General features: G+C 38.2%; 2 protein-coding genes across 3 annotated transcripts; one reads left to right on the top strand and one right to left on the bottom strand.

Moving 5' to 3' along the window:
- The first annotated feature begins 3,540 nt into the window (after positions 1 to 3,540).
- On the top strand, positions 3,541 to 6,513 carry LOC143883551 (Pentatricopeptide repeat (PPR) superfamily protein). Its single transcript, XM_077386893.1, has one exon. The coding sequence runs from the start codon at positions 3,620 to 3,622 to the stop codon at positions 5,798 to 5,800; it is 2,181 nt and encodes a 726-aa protein (XP_077243008.1). The 5' UTR covers positions 3,541 to 3,619; the 3' UTR covers positions 5,801 to 6,513.
- A 1,843-nt stretch (positions 6,514 to 8,356) lies between these two features.
- On the bottom strand, positions 8,357 to 11,914 carry LOC143883550 (uncharacterized). Of its 2 annotated transcripts, none has more exons than XM_077386891.1 (5): positions 11,608 to 11,914; positions 10,761 to 10,985; positions 9,797 to 10,015; positions 9,606 to 9,695; positions 8,357 to 8,959 (listed from the first exon to the last, which is right to left on the bottom strand). In XM_077386891.1, the coding sequence occupies exons 1-5, from the start codon at positions 11,911 to 11,913 to the stop codon at positions 8,747 to 8,749; spliced, it is 1,053 nt and encodes a 350-aa protein (XP_077243006.1). In that variant the 5' UTR covers position 11,914; the 3' UTR covers positions 8,357 to 8,746. The 2 variants fall into 2 exon arrangements, with proteins under 2 accessions (XP_077243006.1, XP_077243007.1); XM_077386892.1 differs by having other exon boundaries at positions 8,766 to 8,982.
- Between the last annotated feature and the right edge of the window lie 5,374 nt (positions 11,915 to 17,288).

Raw genomic sequence — 17,288 nt, 5'->3', positions numbered from 1 at the left:
TATGCAGTTCTAATTGTCATAGTTGTGTGATCATTTAAAAGTTAAATCCTGCCCTGAAAATCATCAATATAAAGTATGATTTCTAGCCCAAATTTAAGGCTGGAAACCGTGTTTAGAATTGTGATAATCAAGTTCCAATTCTATCCATGATTCTGTGTAAATATAAATTCTAAAAAAAATCTCCATCAAAGTCTCTAAAATTAAGGGAAAATTACATTTACACCCCCTCTAGTTTCTGACACATACACTTCTACCCCTGTGGTTCTAAGCGTGACAACTACACCCCCTGTGGTTCCATTGGGTTTTTTTAACCGGACGGACCAGACGATGAGGTGGAAATCACTAAAATGCCCTCGTCTTCCCCAACATAAAATTAGGGTTTTCAGACTTGAAAAATAAAAATTAGGGTTTGATTCAAACCCTTGTTTATTTATCAACATAAACCCTCGATTTAGGAGTTTTATTTGTCTTCATTCACACCATTATCATGATTTGCACATAAACCCTAATATTTTAGGGCTTTTTGTTTTGTTTTATCAATGTTTTTTCTTGAAATGTGGGTTTGATGTAGCCATGGGGTGGGGTTTCATTGTTTGTGGTGGAGGTGACGGCGGTGGCCGGAGATGGCGACGGCAGTGGTGGCCGAAGGTGGCTGAAGGTGGAGGTGGCTGGAGGTGCGACATCAGCGGTGGGAAATGGCGTAACCCTAATCCCTCTGCAAATGAGGGTATTTCTGTCCTCAAAATATTAACCATGGTTAGTTTCAGTCAGGTTAAACTGACGGACCGTTGACGGAGGGGGTGTACTTGTCACGTTCTGAAACCTCAGGGTATGTACTTGTCACGTTTAGAACCACAAGGGTAGAAGTGTATGTGTCAGAAACTAGAGGGGGTGTAAATGTAATATTCCCTAAAATTAAATGAAAGATCAGACATAACACTATGCTCCAATACGAAGCCCCTTATTGATATGCTTAAGTTCAGCGGGTAGCCCCGCCTGGCCTGGGATCACACAACCAATTTCAAGGACAACCTCGGGTTCTTGAGACCCAGATAATAATGGGGGCAACACACACGACATCCGAACCCAAAATTAAAATCTCCATAACTCTCTGATTTTAAGTTTAAAAATGGTGAAATTTCTACCAATCGGAGGTCTTTAAATTATCTTTCTACAGAAAAAAATCTCATTTAAAAATTCGGTGGGATGAGAGAGTTCTAGTGTTTTCAACAGGAGTAAGCATGCATGCAGATTTTGATTAGAATTAGAGGCTTGTAATGAAATTGTTTTGAAGGAGAGAATATTCGGATGTGGATGTGTTTAGTATATGGCAAGTTTAAATCATACTTTGTGCGGTAAAGTTGTGGTTTATTACGTTTTCACTCAAGGATGGAGCCAAAAAGTGGCTCTATGGCTTACCAACGAACTCCATTACCACTTAGGAGGAATTCGCCCCCTAAGTAACTTCACGGTTTGTCTCGGACTTTAGGTCTCTGTGAAATTAGACGTGCTTAGTTAATGTGGTTTGCTGGGGCGTAGTTCCCGAGGCCCCAGCAAAAAAGGGTCCAATATCTGGCCATAATACGTTAAATGGCTATCTGGCCAACCAATATCCAAGTTGGCCAACCAACTATCCATTAAGGAATGGGTAGTTGGTTAATGAAATGATTTCAATCGTTCAAGTTGGCCAACCAATATCCATTAATAGCTCACATGATACTTAGTTAATGATATTATTGGAATATCATACTTAGTCTAGGACTAAGCACGTGAAATTAGATTATGGCCAGATACCAATCCGAGGTTTAATTAGCGTCCCCACATTAACAAGAAAATTCGCCAACCAATTCTTGTCTATTGGTTGGCCAATATTAAATTTATGATGATATACTTCTTGTTTCTCATTTTCTTGCACAAGATCATCCAATGGTTTCGCTCATCCTATCCGGGCGTTTTTGCCCGGATAGGCACTAGAATGTGCTGGTTTTGGGCGTTTGTACCCGGATAGGCTAAGGAATGGGCATGCTTTGGGCGTTTTTGCCCAGATAGGCACCGGAATGCTTGGCCTTGGCTGGCAATCTTCTAATGCCCTGTTTGGATTGCAAGAAAAAAATACTTCTTAAGAAATTCTTGTTCTTTACACGATTTAGAGAGTTAATTTAGCAGGATATCATCATAAATTGAAGGTCCCTCTGAATAAAGATTGAATAGGGTTTGTTCAAGTTCTCTTTCTTCCTGTGTAAATAAAAGCTGGAAATTTTAGAAGTATTTTTCCTTTCCAAACTTTTACAGAAAATTTTTGCAATCCAAACAGGCCCTAAGAAACAGAAATGAGTGTCTTCTTTGTTACCATGCTCTTCAATCTCAAGGGAGATGCAGACTTTTGCAAAACTGAATATGATGCCAACCCCTTAATTTAAATAAGCAGCAAACCAGTCATGGTTTTTTTTTGGGAAGTGATATGTCCACCCCTTTTGTTCACCAGGAACACCCTCTGTCAGTGTATCGATGACCACAGAGGGCTGTTGTAGTTCAATAGATCAATATCCTAAGGTCTGAAAATATTTTGGATGGTGACCACTGACCCACACTTAACCAGCTTCACTCATTTCCAAACTTTTTCAAACAATTCCTGCAATCCAAATAGGCCCTAGATGACTTCTACAACTAGTGTTTCAATTCGAGTCTGGCCCGGGTTGAGCTTTTGCTGAAAAATGAACTAGAATCAACATGAGCCGAACTAGATTTTAAGATAGAAGCTCAACCCAAATTACCAAAAAATGAACCCAAGTCGCACCCTTATTATCTACAGTTAGTATGTTATCTTATTGCTTGAATGAAAGTAGGAGCTTGACTCTCGTACCTGTAAGTACAAATAAAGGCACGTACTATACTAATACGGGCGTGATAATTTGATTCTTGTTTCAGGAATAATAGGACTCTCTATGTACAACATAAGTAGGATCTAGGACCAAGACATAGATGGATCATGGATCCTATCACAACTGGATCTGTTGACAGAGTTTTCATATGGTGTAAGCCGGTATAGTCCAGTATTTTTCAAAAAGTAATGTATAGTCCAATGGATTGCTATGGTTGTGGCAATGGGATTTGTTCATTGGGAGGGTAGCAAAATGGGCTTTATTTTATCCTTGGATAGACTTGGTATTCTTTGTTTGGGTCTACCTTTGTTCTTGGATAAAGCATCACCGTACTAAAATTAGTGAATTTTGGCACATCAAATGGACGGTTTGGATCATCCTAAGGGTAAGACGTACAGTATTTTTTGGAAAATACTGGACTATAAGGGCTTACACAGTATAAAATCTCCAGTTGACAACCCTAATCATGGGGATAGAAATATTTGGATAAGCAGTTCTTGGGATTTGCTATCCTGCTTGGATAGGTTTATCTTGACCCTATGACCCTATCTTGTCCCCTTGTACCTAATTTTGTTATGCTGATGTTTTATCCAAGAACAAAGGAGACCCAAAAAGAGAATAGCAAGTCTATCCAAGGATAAAATAAACCCCTGTTTGCCACCATCCCCATAGACAAAGCCCATTGCCACAACTATCACAGCCCATTGGTAATTTCTGAAACAATCCCTCCTCTTCCCATGCGGAGTTATGAAAAAAATTTGCTAAATTTTGCAACATTTCTTGTGCAAAAATTACCACCTTTCTATAAAATTCCCTGCATTCTTTTTTGTTCCTCTCATGATAGTAGTACTAGTCTAGATAATCAGGGATCAGATTCTGAGAATGAATGGGAAAAACTACTCAAACCCTTTGATCTTGAACAGCTTAGGAAATCACTTAGTTGGGTCACTCCCCATAGAGTATGTAAATTACTTGAGCTTCCCCTTGATGTGTCAACTTCAATGGAAATTTTCAATTGGGCAAGTACCCAGAAAGGATATTCCCATTCTTTTGATGTTTATTATAGTCTCATAGATAAACTGGGTGGTGTAAGAGAGTTCACAGTTATAGATAGGTTATTGGGTCAGATGAAAGAGGAAGGGATAGTTTTTAGGGAGTCTTTGTTTATCTTGATTATGAAATGGTATGGAAGGGCTAGTTTGCCTGGACACGCGACTCGATTGCTCAGTGAAATGAAGGATTTGTTCAATTTGGAACCGACTTTTCGATCATATAATGTTGTTTTGGGAATATTGGCTGTTGAAAATTGTCATGGGATTGCCCCTAAACTGTTTGCTGAAATGCTTCACAGAGGGATTTCTCCGACCGTGTTCACTTTTGCCATTGTTATGAAGGCATTTTGTTCTGTTAAGGACGTAGATTCTGCGTGTAAGCTTTTGAGGGAAATGACAAAGTATGGGTGTGTACCCAATTCAGTTGTTTATTACACTCTGATACATGCTCTTTGTAAGAGTAATAGAATTAAGGAGGCATTGAACCTTTTGGAGGAGATGTTTTTGATGGGTTGCTTGGCCGATGTCCATACTTATAATGATGTGATTCAGGGTCTTTGTAATCTTGATCAGATATACGAAGCCGCGAAGTTGGTCGATAGAATGTTACTCCGTGGTTGCTCGCCCAACGCCATTACGTATGGGCTTTTGATGCATGGGCTATGTAGAAAAGGTCAAGTAGATGAAGCTAGAGTCTTGTTAGATAAAGTACCTGAACCCAATGTGGTTTTGTTTAATACACTCATCAATGGGTATTTGATGAAAGGAAGGTTTAATGATGCTAGACAAGTTCTATATGAGAGCATGCTGCCTAGAGGATTGGATCCTGATGTTTTCACATACAATATCATAATTCGTTCCCTCTGCAAGACGGGTAGTTTGGGATCAGCGAGAGAGTTGTTGGACGAGATGTCGGTGAAGGGTTGCTCTCCAAATATCATTACTTACACAATGTTGGTTGATGGGTTTTGTAAGGAAGGCCGTCTAAAGGAAGCCGATGACATTTTAGCGGAAATGTCTTCAAGGGGTTTCAGACTAAACATTGTGGGATATAATTGCCTTATTTGTGCTCTATGCAAGGATCGAAAGCTCGACGAGGCCATGGAAGTATTTGACAAGATGTTGAGAGAAGGTTCTAAACCCGATATATTTACTTTCAATTCTCTAATCTCAGGCTTTTGCAAGGACGATCGATTGGAGGAAGCATTCAATGTTTTTGAGGACTTGTTGTTGCAGGGTGTTATTGCCAACAATGTGACTTACAACACATTAGTAAATGCCCTTGCGAGGAAAGATGAACTACAAGAAGCAATGAAACTAGTGAATGAAATGGTATTCCGAGGTTGCAACCTTGATGTCATCACTTATAATGCACTAATAAAAGCACTCTGCAAAGATGGGTCTGTTGAGAAGGGTCTAGGCTTGTTCGAGGAAATGATAAGGAAGGGTATTACTCCCAATAATATTTCTTACAACATTTTGATCAATGGTCTCTGTAGAACGGGGAGAATACACTCCGCATTTGAACTTCTAAAGGAGATGCTTCATCGAGGATTCACTCCAGATATAGTCACTTATAATAGCCTGATAAATGGTCTCTGTAAGGCAGGTCGGATTCTGGAGGGTCTGAATCTCTTGGACAAGTTAGAGGTTGAAGGAATTGTTCCAGACATTATTACTTATAACACGCTCATTAGTTGGCATTGCAAAGCGGGCATGCTTGACGATGCCAACTTGCTTCTTTGTAGGGGAGTGAACAATGGAATCACACCCAATAGTGTCACATGGAATATATTGGTTAGTAATTTTGTTAAGGAACCAACCTATTGGTATCAGGCCAGTACACCGCCAATTCAGTTTTGTTAACCAAATTGAGGTTTCAATATTTGAGCCAGTGTTTAAAAACGCGGATGTGGGTCTAAATGCGGCTAATGAAAATCCTAGTCGACTCAATATAACGCAGTTGAGTATTCTCTTGATGCAGCTGAGTACTTGGTTGATGCAGTCATAACTCATGAGTGCCAAAGGAGTTTTGCTTGACTTTATTGGGCAAAACGCGGACTCGGACAAGAACGTGGCCAAGGTGAAATGGGATAAACTCGGGGGAGTCCACGATGACATGGGGGAGTTTTGAAACTATGATTTGAGCACCTCCTGACGGTTAGCAAATTGTTGTGCTGCTTGTTTCGATATAGGAACTGGATTCTTTATTTATTCTCAAGTAATTGTTGCTTGACTGCCGTTGAACTTTTCGCTTCCAGATATTCCTCAGGAGCTACCATATTTCTGGAGACATTACAAGTGGCCACTGGGCCACTGAATTAGTAAATGTTATCCTAGAATCTGTATACTGCAGGCTGTATTCTCTGGCTGGCAGGCTGACCCTGTAGGCATTCGAGATGGGAGTTGTATGGATGTGAGTGGCAGAGATTTTGAAATGTATTCAAATGATTCTTGTACTATTATTGAACAATGTCTTAAAAAGGAGACAGCAATTCAACCATGTTTATATGATGATTAGAATGGCATTCTGGTGATTCTATAACATACAAGTTTTGTTGAAATACCAACATATGAATGAAAACAGGTATATAAGCTTCAACTTCTTCACTTTTTATACCGTTGAAGGACAACCCCGTGTCCTTTTTCAGGGCTGTTCTCCCTGAGGACTACACTCCTTGTATGGTCCTTCGGCTTATCTCTTTCCTGTTTCCGTGTTTGCTCATCTTTTAATGTTTGGCTCATATATCTGCGTTATTTAAGAAAGAGGCTTTTATTTTAATATTCATGTTCCAAATGATTGTAGCATTTGGACTTGAGGGGTGTTGGTTTGTTCTGTTTAAGGTGATGGATTTGTCCATTGAAGAAGCTTTAGGTATCTTCAGATGTTGCATGTAGTTAGGTTAGTTGGAGATTTAGTTTAAATTTCATGCTTACTTATGTTATTATATTTTTCATTTTTTTTTAATTTTGTAATTTAATTTCACCTGCTAGCTATGGGCGATTGATACTGTTTTACCTTAATCTCTTATGTGGTTTTGGTTTACATTATATGTTTTGATTTCCACCAAACCCCAGCTTGGCTACCAAAAAAATGTTTTGATTGCTAATATATGAGTTGATGCAAAGTGTTTGTGGTGCTTGTGCGTATTGTTTGCTTGTTGTATGCCATATGGGAAAATCTTTTTTTTTTTTTTGAAATGGATATAATTTCTTTTGCTATTTCATTGTCTTTCTTAGGTCCTTGCTCATTTTTGAACGTTTAGCTTGAAGTTCTGTTGTTTGGACTTTGGAGAGATGGGGTTGTTTTAAAGATTATGCAGGTAGCTGCAAGTTTTGTTATCTCAAGCAGTTTAGAATGTCTTAAAAGGTTATACATTGTGGAATTGGTGAGGTTAGATACGCCTTGTCATTGCTGAAATAAGATCAATCAGATCACCCCTTGGATTTGTCTGGAATCAAGAAGCATGCTTCCAATTGTCAATTTTATGCAACTTTATTTCCATTGTTAAAAGAAGTTGTAGGTTGACATTTATGGCTAGACAATCAAACTCCAAGAGGAAACCCAAGAGTATGAATGTTCTAACAGCAAAGAAGGTTGTGGCGAGATGGGCTGCCTGCAGTCTTATTGTTTTTTGGAAACATTGATGGTTCATCTCTTGATAAACCCACCAGCCGGCATTGAGGGAATCTTTAGAAATGATAGTAGTGAATTGGTAAGGGTTGTATCTGTCCAATTCACATAAATGACTAATTAAGTAAAGTCCATGCTCTTGTTGTAGAGTTACAACTTACATATTTCCTTAGTGATCTTGAGGGTAAGTTTTGGGTAGAGGGTGACTCTTCAAAGTCTATTGCTTAGGGGTATCAAATGGCTAGATACTCGATCACTACTATTGTCTGGACGCTGGACTCCGAATATGAAAGACACAAATCTGGGTCCAGGCTGATAAAAAGATTAAATTTTGGATCCATCTGGGATGTGGGTCCTGCCCGTTAATCCCTATTATTGCACTAAACGTATCTTGGATATGTGTAGATTTTCCTCATGGTATTGACAAAGATCCTTCACTTATGTAGAGAGGTTGATGTTTCGTTCATATTGCCAAGGACATGGACAATTATCTAGGCAGAGAAGGGTTGTTTTCCGAATTTCCGGCTATACCTATCAGGCAAGGTACGCCTATCTCCCTTTGTTATTCATTGTGGTGGTGTTGGTGTTTGTATTCGGGCATCCTTTGCCCCTCTTGTTTGTTTTCTTCCTTTTGTCAATGAAGCTCTTTCTTTAACAAAAAAAGAGAGAGAAATCTTTTTGGAATTAAAAATGCATAACATTTGTTACTCCAGGGAGCATCTGTCACCTTGTTCAATTGATCATATGAATAACTTGAACCTTGATATCCAGATGGATTTGATTGGAAATTGTTCTCCGTTAAATTTTTTGAGCAATTTATACTTGTTCATTTCTATTGAACTTTAAATGGTGATAGTTCCATACAAAAACTGATAACAACTGACCCCTCATGCTATCATCTGAAGGCTCTCTTTCCTTTTGATTTGATGTTGGTAGCTTTTGTAACAACTTTTAACAGCTAACTAGAAATGTATAAAATGAAGAGATAAAGTGCCATTATTGAAACGAGGGAGTGAGGATAACATTTCCCTTGGGGTATTATAAACTGAATCTAATGGTAAATTTGTCAATGTTTCATTATGTGAATGCTCAAATGCTTTGGCACTGTTAGTATATTTCTGGCTGTTACAATCTATTGGAACTTACACCCCACAGGGACAGACCCAATTTGGAATCTATTAAGTGGAAGATGGTATAGTTGCTAGAGCAACAAGGAAGTCCCTATAATCTCCATTTGTAATATTCTCAAATATGGCATCATGTAGCTTCATACCATACTTCTTCTGAAAGACTGCTTGTATTTCATCCATGTCTACGTCTGCTCTGCTCATCATCACACGTGCCAAGGCACTCTTGTCCGCTGTTGTCCCCTTGATGCTCGCATACAACATCTAAAATGAATCACATGGCAATCCTTCAAGTAAAATTATGTCAATAGTACAAAATGGTGGCTTAAGTGAAAACTGTTTTTTTTTTTTTTTTGGGTTGTCATGGGTTATGATAACCTCCAAATTATGTGCTAGGTTACGTTGCAAGGGTTCAGGGATGAGTGACGGAATTCAACACAATCCAACACGGATACCGATTATCTAATTCGGCATGCATTGAGAAAAAGGCTTTGTGGATTTGGAAATATATTTTAATTAATTATATAAATTTAGTACTTTTACGTAATAATATGGTTATAACAGGTGATATATTGGGAGCTTTAATAGGTTAAGTAAACATAATGTTTAATTTCCTTATAAAAAACTTACTATTAGTATGGATAAAATACAAAACAGATGGTAATTGTAAATTTGGTTTAGTAGTATTTGTAAAAGAAGAGATAAAAGAGGTCTAGAAGTGTCACAACATATCCATGAAGTATCGGAATCTGACACATGTCCGACATGGGTACTTTTCCCATTTAGAAGAATCCATGTAACATATGTGTCTGCACACGAATTTTGCACAATGCGTGCAGCTCTGTTGTACGCCGACGCTAAATGGGTCTGTGAATTTATCAAGAGAAAGCATGACATATGGCATTGTTACCTTTGAGTAATACTTGGCTGGAGTGTACATGCATTTGACAACAGCTCTGAGGGAGTCCTCAAACTCTCCCGAGTTTTCCTTCTTTAGTGACTGAACATGAGGGATTGAGATCATATCATCATTTGGTATTGAGAAGTTGAGCTTAATTTAATAAACATGTGGTATCTAGACTTGATTATGATTGTAATTACCTTTGTGTAGTCATGTCCATAGATGTGTTTATAGCTAGAGAATGTTAGCTTGAGTTGTGGAATGCTTCTCTTACTGAAAATGGCAAGGATAACTGACTCGTCAATGGCTCCTACTCTTCCCTCTCCAGCTTCGTATAACCTCTTTGCGTCACATTTCCCGACATGCTGGCTAATGTCTGTTTGGTGTGATTTGTGAGATGTTGCAAGGGCAACTAGAATCTGTCATGCCCAGTTGTTCAATCTTATGAGTTTTTTTTTTGAATGGCATAGACAAAATTGTTCAATCTTACGAGTAACAGTGGATTTCTGCTCATATGATATTTTTGTGAATGTGTTTGTGAAATGATATCAGACTCCCTTTGTTTTGTTGATGGCACTCTTCACTTTATTAACCACTTTTCTGATATTGGTTGTTGATAGCTGCTTAGGAATAGGAACACCCTTTACTAGGTACTTAAAAATGTGTGTAGAAAACAAAGGACTATCATTATTGAAACAACGGATTGTGCATATCATTTCCAATTTGTTTTTATGATATATGTATTTTTTTTGTAAAAAAAATAAGGGAAATTCAACACGACCATGTTTTAATATTTGCACTAAACCTTCTTGTCTTTTGTTATTTAAATAACTGTGAAAGGTTATTACATTTCCAAAAAAAGCTATCACATGCCAAATAAAAAAAGAAAAGACAAGCTGATTTAGTGAAATTATTCAAACATGGTTGTGCTGATATCATTTCCCAAAAATAGTATGTTTATATGATAGGCTGCTGATATTTGCACTACCATGTTCTGATAATGACACACTCTTCTTGTCTTTTATTATTGAACCAGCAGTCAAAAGCTATTATAATTCCCAAAAAAAACTCCCAGCACTCACTTAAAAAGGAAAAGACAAGGTGAGTTTGTGTCATTATCAGAACATGGTATGCAAATATAAGTGTGTTTTCTGACTAACTTACCCTTTGGTAGGGAGTGGGAGTCTCAGAATTTATATCTTGATCTAAATGTCTCTTAAACATGGCTTGGTAGGCTTGCTTGATCAAGAGGAGCTGACTCGATTTTCGACCCGCATATATTTCAACGAGGGCCATGTACTTGATATCGCCACCCTCAAGTGCGTTCCTGGCCAGAACAGCATCCCGTTCGTGAGGTTCGAGCATCCACAGAGGTAAGAGAGCGAATATCTACAGTATTAGGAAAAGAACAGAGAAACAAAGAAGAAAGAATGAATGTTGGTTATGATAATAATTAGAAGAGAGCTGAGGCGCTTTGCGTCTCACTTTTTACTCTTATTCAATCTAAACAAGACTTGCATTTTTTTCAGGAAATTTTGGATTGCAGGGGGGGTGCAAAAGTGATCTCTCACCCATGGTTTTTAATTTTGCCCCAAAAATTTTCAATTTTGGCTGCTACCCAAACAAAATCTACTTGGTTTTGGAAAAATGCCGGATTTTGCCAAAATTTTGGGATTTCGCCATTGTTTGTTCGTTCGAAATATGTGAAACATGTAACTTTTCAGGCTAAAAAAGAAGAAGAAGAAGAAGAAGCTTGCTTCTGTTGGCATGTCGACGGAAACACTGACAAAAATCAACTCTACTCACAGAAAAGAGAAGAACGGCGTGATTCTTTTAAGATATTTCCCAAAAAAAAATAAAAATGGTGAAGAATCTTACAAGGATTTCAGTCGTAATTTAGAACCAAAATTTTTTCGTGATTTTACAAGATTTCGGCCGAAATTTCTTCCCAAAACCAAAATATTCCCGTTTTGCTAGTGACCGAAACCGAGATTTAAAACCTTGCTCTCACCTCATTCTTTGGATTGGCTGCTTCGGCCTTCTTAAGGCGAGTGATCAAGTCTTCCCCATACATAACCATGTAAGTCTCCCTGATTTGTAGCCTTTCATGGCGAGTCCGATGGGCGAGGGCCAGACCCGGGTCATTTAGCCGGCCCAATGAGTCTTGGATCTCCCTACACACATTCTCACAACTTTGGGAAGAGGAAGAGGAAGAGGAAGAGGAATTGGAATTGGAATTGGTAGCCATTTTGTGTGTGAAATTTTGCATAAGGATTTTATTACGACACGCATTTCTTGTATTGCTACTACAAGTCATGTATATTATAGATGTCTATATACTTTTATACATGCCTTGGTGACTAAGGAAGAGATTTTTCTTTCTTTTGGAACATAAGTTGGATCCAACGAGGAAGGCTTGTGAGTGGATTCACATGTTCTAAAAGGAAAAAAAGTGGCCAATCATCTCTCTTCTTTTATGCATGGAGCCACCTTTAAGAACTTGATTTGTTTTAGAAATTCAGGGTTTTAAGGTTTGTTTATGCAACTGCTTCATGGGCTCCGAGTAGACAGACAGCTTGAAGGCTAAATATGGTTTCTTTGTTTCTTTGATTTTTAATTACATTTGCACTTCTTTGTTTTGATAATAGCACTCCTCACTTTATGAAACAATTTTCTTATCAGCAGTCGATAGCTTTTTGAGAATTGTGATTAGTGGCCTTTAACAGCTAGTTATATATAAGTGTCAATAAAGAGAGGAGTGGTGTTATTAAAATGAGGCAGTGCAGTTTATTTTTAACCTTTTAAGCCTTTTAATAGGAAAGGCATTATGATATGTGGGCGTGTATTTCACCATATATAAAGGGAAATGTTATCAGCACTACTGCATTTTGATGAAGGCACTCCTCACCCATTAGATGGGCCCAGTGGCGGAGCCAGGTTATATGCATGGGTGGGGGTGGGGGGGGGGGGGGCAAGCTTATACAGGCTTATACATAAAGGGGGCAGGCTTCAAATTTTAAAGGGGGCTGGGCCCAATTGAGTTGGGCCTATTAAGGATTTGGCCCAACTCAACAGGGGCAACTGCCCCCCTTATCCTAGATGTAGCTCCGCCCCTGGATGGGCCACAGCCTAAATAGGTTGTGCCCAAAAAATCATTTCCATAGGTTGATCCTAACCCTCCGATCTATTAGAGGGTTAGGATCAACTATGGAAAGGATTTTTTGGGCAGAACCTATTTAGGATGTGGCCCATCTGATGGACGGTTTGGATCATCCTATGGTGGGGGCCATACTGTACTTCTAATAAAGTGAGGACTGCCCTCATCAAAATACAGTAGTGCTGATAACATTTCCCTGTATAAATCCCCTCATAAAAAGTAAAGTAGGACCCATATATTAGGATTAACCCTTTGATATATTTTCGTGTAATATAGACGGCTAAAGTTCCAAAAATGGATGTATAAAAACATCCATTAATTGAACGGTTAAGATCATACTGTGAATAAGATTTTTGGGGCACAGCCTATGGATGGCGTGGACCGACAAATGAGAGGGTTAGATCATCTAAATAAGTGGAGCCCACTTCACTATTAAGACATCCATATTTTTTATTTGAAAAAGACCATGTACTCAACTGCCACATGTCGGTGATCGGGCCTTTGATTCCATCCCCATTGGATGATTCTATACCTTTGATCAGCTTGATGAAAAGGGCATTCAAAAGATATCTTTGAGCCATTGATCTGGACCAATAGATCGCTCTGTGAAGAACAATCAAATCATGGATGGGGATATGGGAAAAAAATGAAAATGACTTGGGCGATCATTCAGCTGTCCTCAATCATATCATTGGATGCTCCTTTGACATGGCACCCAAATGCCAAGCAAAACTCCTAAGCCATCCCGGCTTTAGGTGCAACCAACAGAGCCTTTGGTTGCAGGCATTTACCTTGTAGATTAGTGGTGTGATTAGTCAACGAGGAGGAGGCAAGCGTTGGATTTACCTGGAACTTACCTCGTATAATAGTAGCAAGTGGCGTTTAGTTGTCAAGCTCGTAGACTAGCGGTAGAGGGTGTCATTACCAATATATATAGCGGGAGGAAAAAGAAATTTCTTTTCTTTTTATCTGGGATTTACACGTCAACATTACTCTTTTATCATTAACCTCTTTGCTGATATCTAACATCTATCTATGTGAGAAATTATTTGAGGGTAAAATCGTAGAAATCTTTTATCTCGGATTTACACGTCAGCATTACTCTTTTACCATTAACCCCTTTGCTGATATCTAACATCTATCTCTATGAGAAATTATTTTAGGGTAAAATCGGAATTTACATACGAAAAGTACCGACACGGGTACCAGTCTATGACAATTACGGAAAAAAATTACCAAGAAGAGTTAAAGACATATGACAATGAGAAAGAACTACTTTATATTACTCATGCAGGACACTTGGAAAATATTGACGGATTCCGGACACCTGAAGAGGAACAACAATTATGGAAACCTCTATCGATTGGAGGGCTAGGATCAGCCTATATCGATTGGAGGGTTAGGATCAACCTATAGAAATGATTTTACGAGCACAACCGATTGATGTTGTGTTCCATCACATAGATAGTTTGGATCAACCTATAACCCTCTATAGATCAGAGGGTTCGGATCAACCTATGAAAATTATTTTTGGGGCACAACCTATGTAGGCAGTGGCCCATATAATGGAGAGTTTAGATCATCCTATGGTACGTGCCATACCATACATTTTAATAAAGTGAGGAGTGCGATCATCAAAATACGGTGAGTAGTGTCATTATAAAATATTGTAGTAAGGACATTAGCACTATATATAATTTGAAACTATCATTGTTACTTGGATGTTCCCACGCGGGTCGAGTTCAACCCGAACCTGACGGGTTCAACTCGAATTTGGGTTGGGTCGGGTTAAGCTTTTTCGCAAATCGGGTTGCGTTGGGTTGGGAAAAATCAACCCGAATTAGAAATCGGGTCAGGTCGGGTTGGGCTGTCGGGCAACCCGGCCCGACCCGAAACCCGAATTTGGGTTCCATCTGAAGAAGTTTTGTATATGTTTTTTTCTTTTTCAGCATTGAAATAGTCTCCACAGTCCACAATGGATGGTTTGGATAATCCTATGGTGCGGGCCATACCTTACTTTTAATAAAGTGAGGAGTGTGATCATCAAAATATAGTAGTGCGGATAACATTTTCTTTAGTTAATTGTTAGTCCCTGTTTGGTTTGGATTTTGAGAACCGATTGTGAGTTAAAAACTGATTATTGGTGACTCACTATTGGTTCTCAAAATCCAAAACAACCTGCCTTGACTCACTATCTCTTCGTAAACCACCTATATTCCTTATTCCGTATTTATGGCAATTTCTTTCTCTTTGTATTCCCTATCTGATAATATATAAACTTAAACCTAGAATCATATTTCACCTCCTTGATCGTTTTGCACCATTTTGTAGATATGCGGAAAATAAAAACCAAAGCTCAAGGATAAGTCTTATCTTGATTTCGTCCTTCCCAAACGCATTTGGATGTTCGAACCAAGGAAGCAGGATTCTTCCCTGGGAGCCTTCGATTCCTGCTTCGATTCCCGTTTCGATTCCCGCTTCCGATTCCCGCTCTAGCAACCTTTAGTAAGATTCTTCCCTGGGAGCCTTCGATTCCCGCTTTCGATTCCCATTTTGATTCCTGCTCTGGCAACCTTGGTTCGAACAAATCCTCAAACCAGCAGAAATCAATTCGAAACGGAGGACAAACCATGAAGTAAATCTCATCATATACTCTTTTTTTTCTTTTTTTGCCCTTTTTAATTCTTCTCCGTGTAGAAAATAAGACCTGGAATTGAGACATTTGATGTTGAAATCCTCCTTTTTCTTCGTCTTTTTTTTTTTTGTTTCTCCTTCTTCTTATTCAAGGATAACACTCCCGGATGGAGCGGTGAAGGAGGTCACGGCATGGATAACATCACCCATGGATGTTGCTAAGGAAATTTTGAAAAGTTTAGCTGCAAATGCTTTAATAGCTAGGGTTTGAAATCACTCTATTTCTTTCCTGTTATTCTATTGATAAAATGTTGCTATTGAATTGGAATCATAATGGAATATTTGATGTGTTCATGAATTCATTCTAATGTTGTTCTTCTTAGTTCAAGTGGGTTTCAATAGATTTTTGTTAATTTTGCTTACTTGCATTTCTTTTTAATTGGTTAGTAAAAAGTTAAATGGAACTCCCTGGGCCATGTCAAGACCACTCGAGGAAGACTGTGGACTGAAGTTCTTCAAATTCGAGGAAATGGGTTTTTATTTTTATTTTTTGTGGGTTTTTTTATTTTTAAATTTTTCGTCTACGTGCAAGCCCATATAGTTTAGTATTTTTTAAAAGTACTTCATGGCTTATACCAAGGGATGATCCAAACCGTTCATTTGGTGGGCCGCAACCTAAATAGGTTGTGCCCAAAAATTCATTTCCATAAGATATTCCTTGCTAATTATGGAACCTCTATAGATTGGATGGTTGGGATCATCCTATGGGAATGCAAATGGACGGTTTGGATCATCCCTTGGTGTCAGCAGTACAATACCTTTTTTTTAAAAAAAAATACTCGACTATGCAAGCTTACATTATATAAAAAAACTCGGTTCTTTAGGTGGGTTTATTTGGGCAGTTGCAAGTGAGAGATTAGATTGTCGAAAATGCCCTTGGAAAATCACTTTGGAAGTTTCGATGGTGAATGGTAAAATGGTCTTTTTGTCGTTAATATTTTGTTTTTTTCTGTAATTTTTTTCCAACGAGGATTCTCCTAGGGCATTTTGATAATTTTAATTTTTAATAGCTTTTTTTTTTTCCCTTCCGAGAGAGATAGTTTGACGAAAATACCCTTGGCGGGCATGGCTTCCACAGGTTCCAGGGTTTATTACCTGTGAAGAGATGTCTCTTGGAGGTTCAAAAACATCATAAAATTACTCAAACTCTACATCTTTCAAAACAGACGAATTAAATAAATCTTTTGCTAATAAATGAATTCATTGCATCCATCAATATTTAGATTTTAGATTTTCACCAATATTTCAGCATATTCTAATTCAATTTTCTAATAAATTAAGATTGCGAAACGACTTCTTCATATCCCGAAGATTTGCTTCCCAAATTTCTTTGACAATCTGGGCAGTTTAATAGAAATTGATTGTGGGTAAGTTATTTCTGGATTGCCGTTGATGTGGAAGGTGTAAATTGACTGTTGGAACATTGAATGGTGGGAGGGCATATAGTTGTCTATTCATAAGGTAGTTGTAAGGTAGAAATAATGTTAGAATATGTGAGATCTCACCAATAGGTTAGATTAAGCAACTACGGTTTGATTAGGTAGAATAAAATCATATCTTCCAAGATTTGATTTGGATTAATTGGGGAAGATTATGCAGGCATAATCTTCTCATATCTTGTCAAATCTCTTTCCATAAATCTTATGATACTAGTTTCTATGTTTATCCTCTTAAGTGTTCTATATAAACACTCATTAGGCTTGATTGTAAGATAAGCAAAGATTAGTGGAAATTTTCAATATTTTACAAATATTTCCCTTTTAAAGTGCCCGTGACAAGTTTCATCCATAGATTATTGTCCGTTTCAATAGGGCCCTTTCATCTCTTCTAAAGTTACAATT

This window comes from Tasmannia lanceolata, unplaced genomic scaffold (assembly GCF_043159265.1).
Source record: "Tasmannia lanceolata isolate RefF3 unplaced genomic scaffold, GAP_Taslan_0.1 ptg000008l, whole genome shotgun sequence".
NCBI classification, from domain to species: domain Eukaryota; kingdom Viridiplantae; phylum Streptophyta; class Magnoliopsida; order Canellales; family Winteraceae; genus Tasmannia; species Tasmannia lanceolata.
This window is presented reverse-complemented; position numbering and strand designations above follow the sequence as displayed.

Excerpts from the sequence above, each read along its gene's own strand:
- LOC143883551 (XM_077386893.1), top strand. The coding sequence starts at position 3,620 with ATGCGGAGTTATGAAAAAAATTTGCTAAATTTTGCAACATTTCTTGTG.
- LOC143883550 (XM_077386891.1), bottom strand. The coding sequence starts at position 11,913 with ATGACTTGTAGTAGCAATACAAGAAATGCGTGTCGTAATAAAATCCTT. Across the intron at positions 10,016-10,760 it reads CTCCCACTCCCTACCAAAGG|ATTCTAGTTGCCCTTGCAAC; the intron begins GTAAGTTAGTCA and ends TGGGCATGACAG. Across the intron at positions 8,960-9,605 it reads CAGCCAAGTATTACTCAAAG|ATGTTGTATGCGAGCATCAA; the intron begins GTAACAATGCCA and ends GATTCATTTTAG.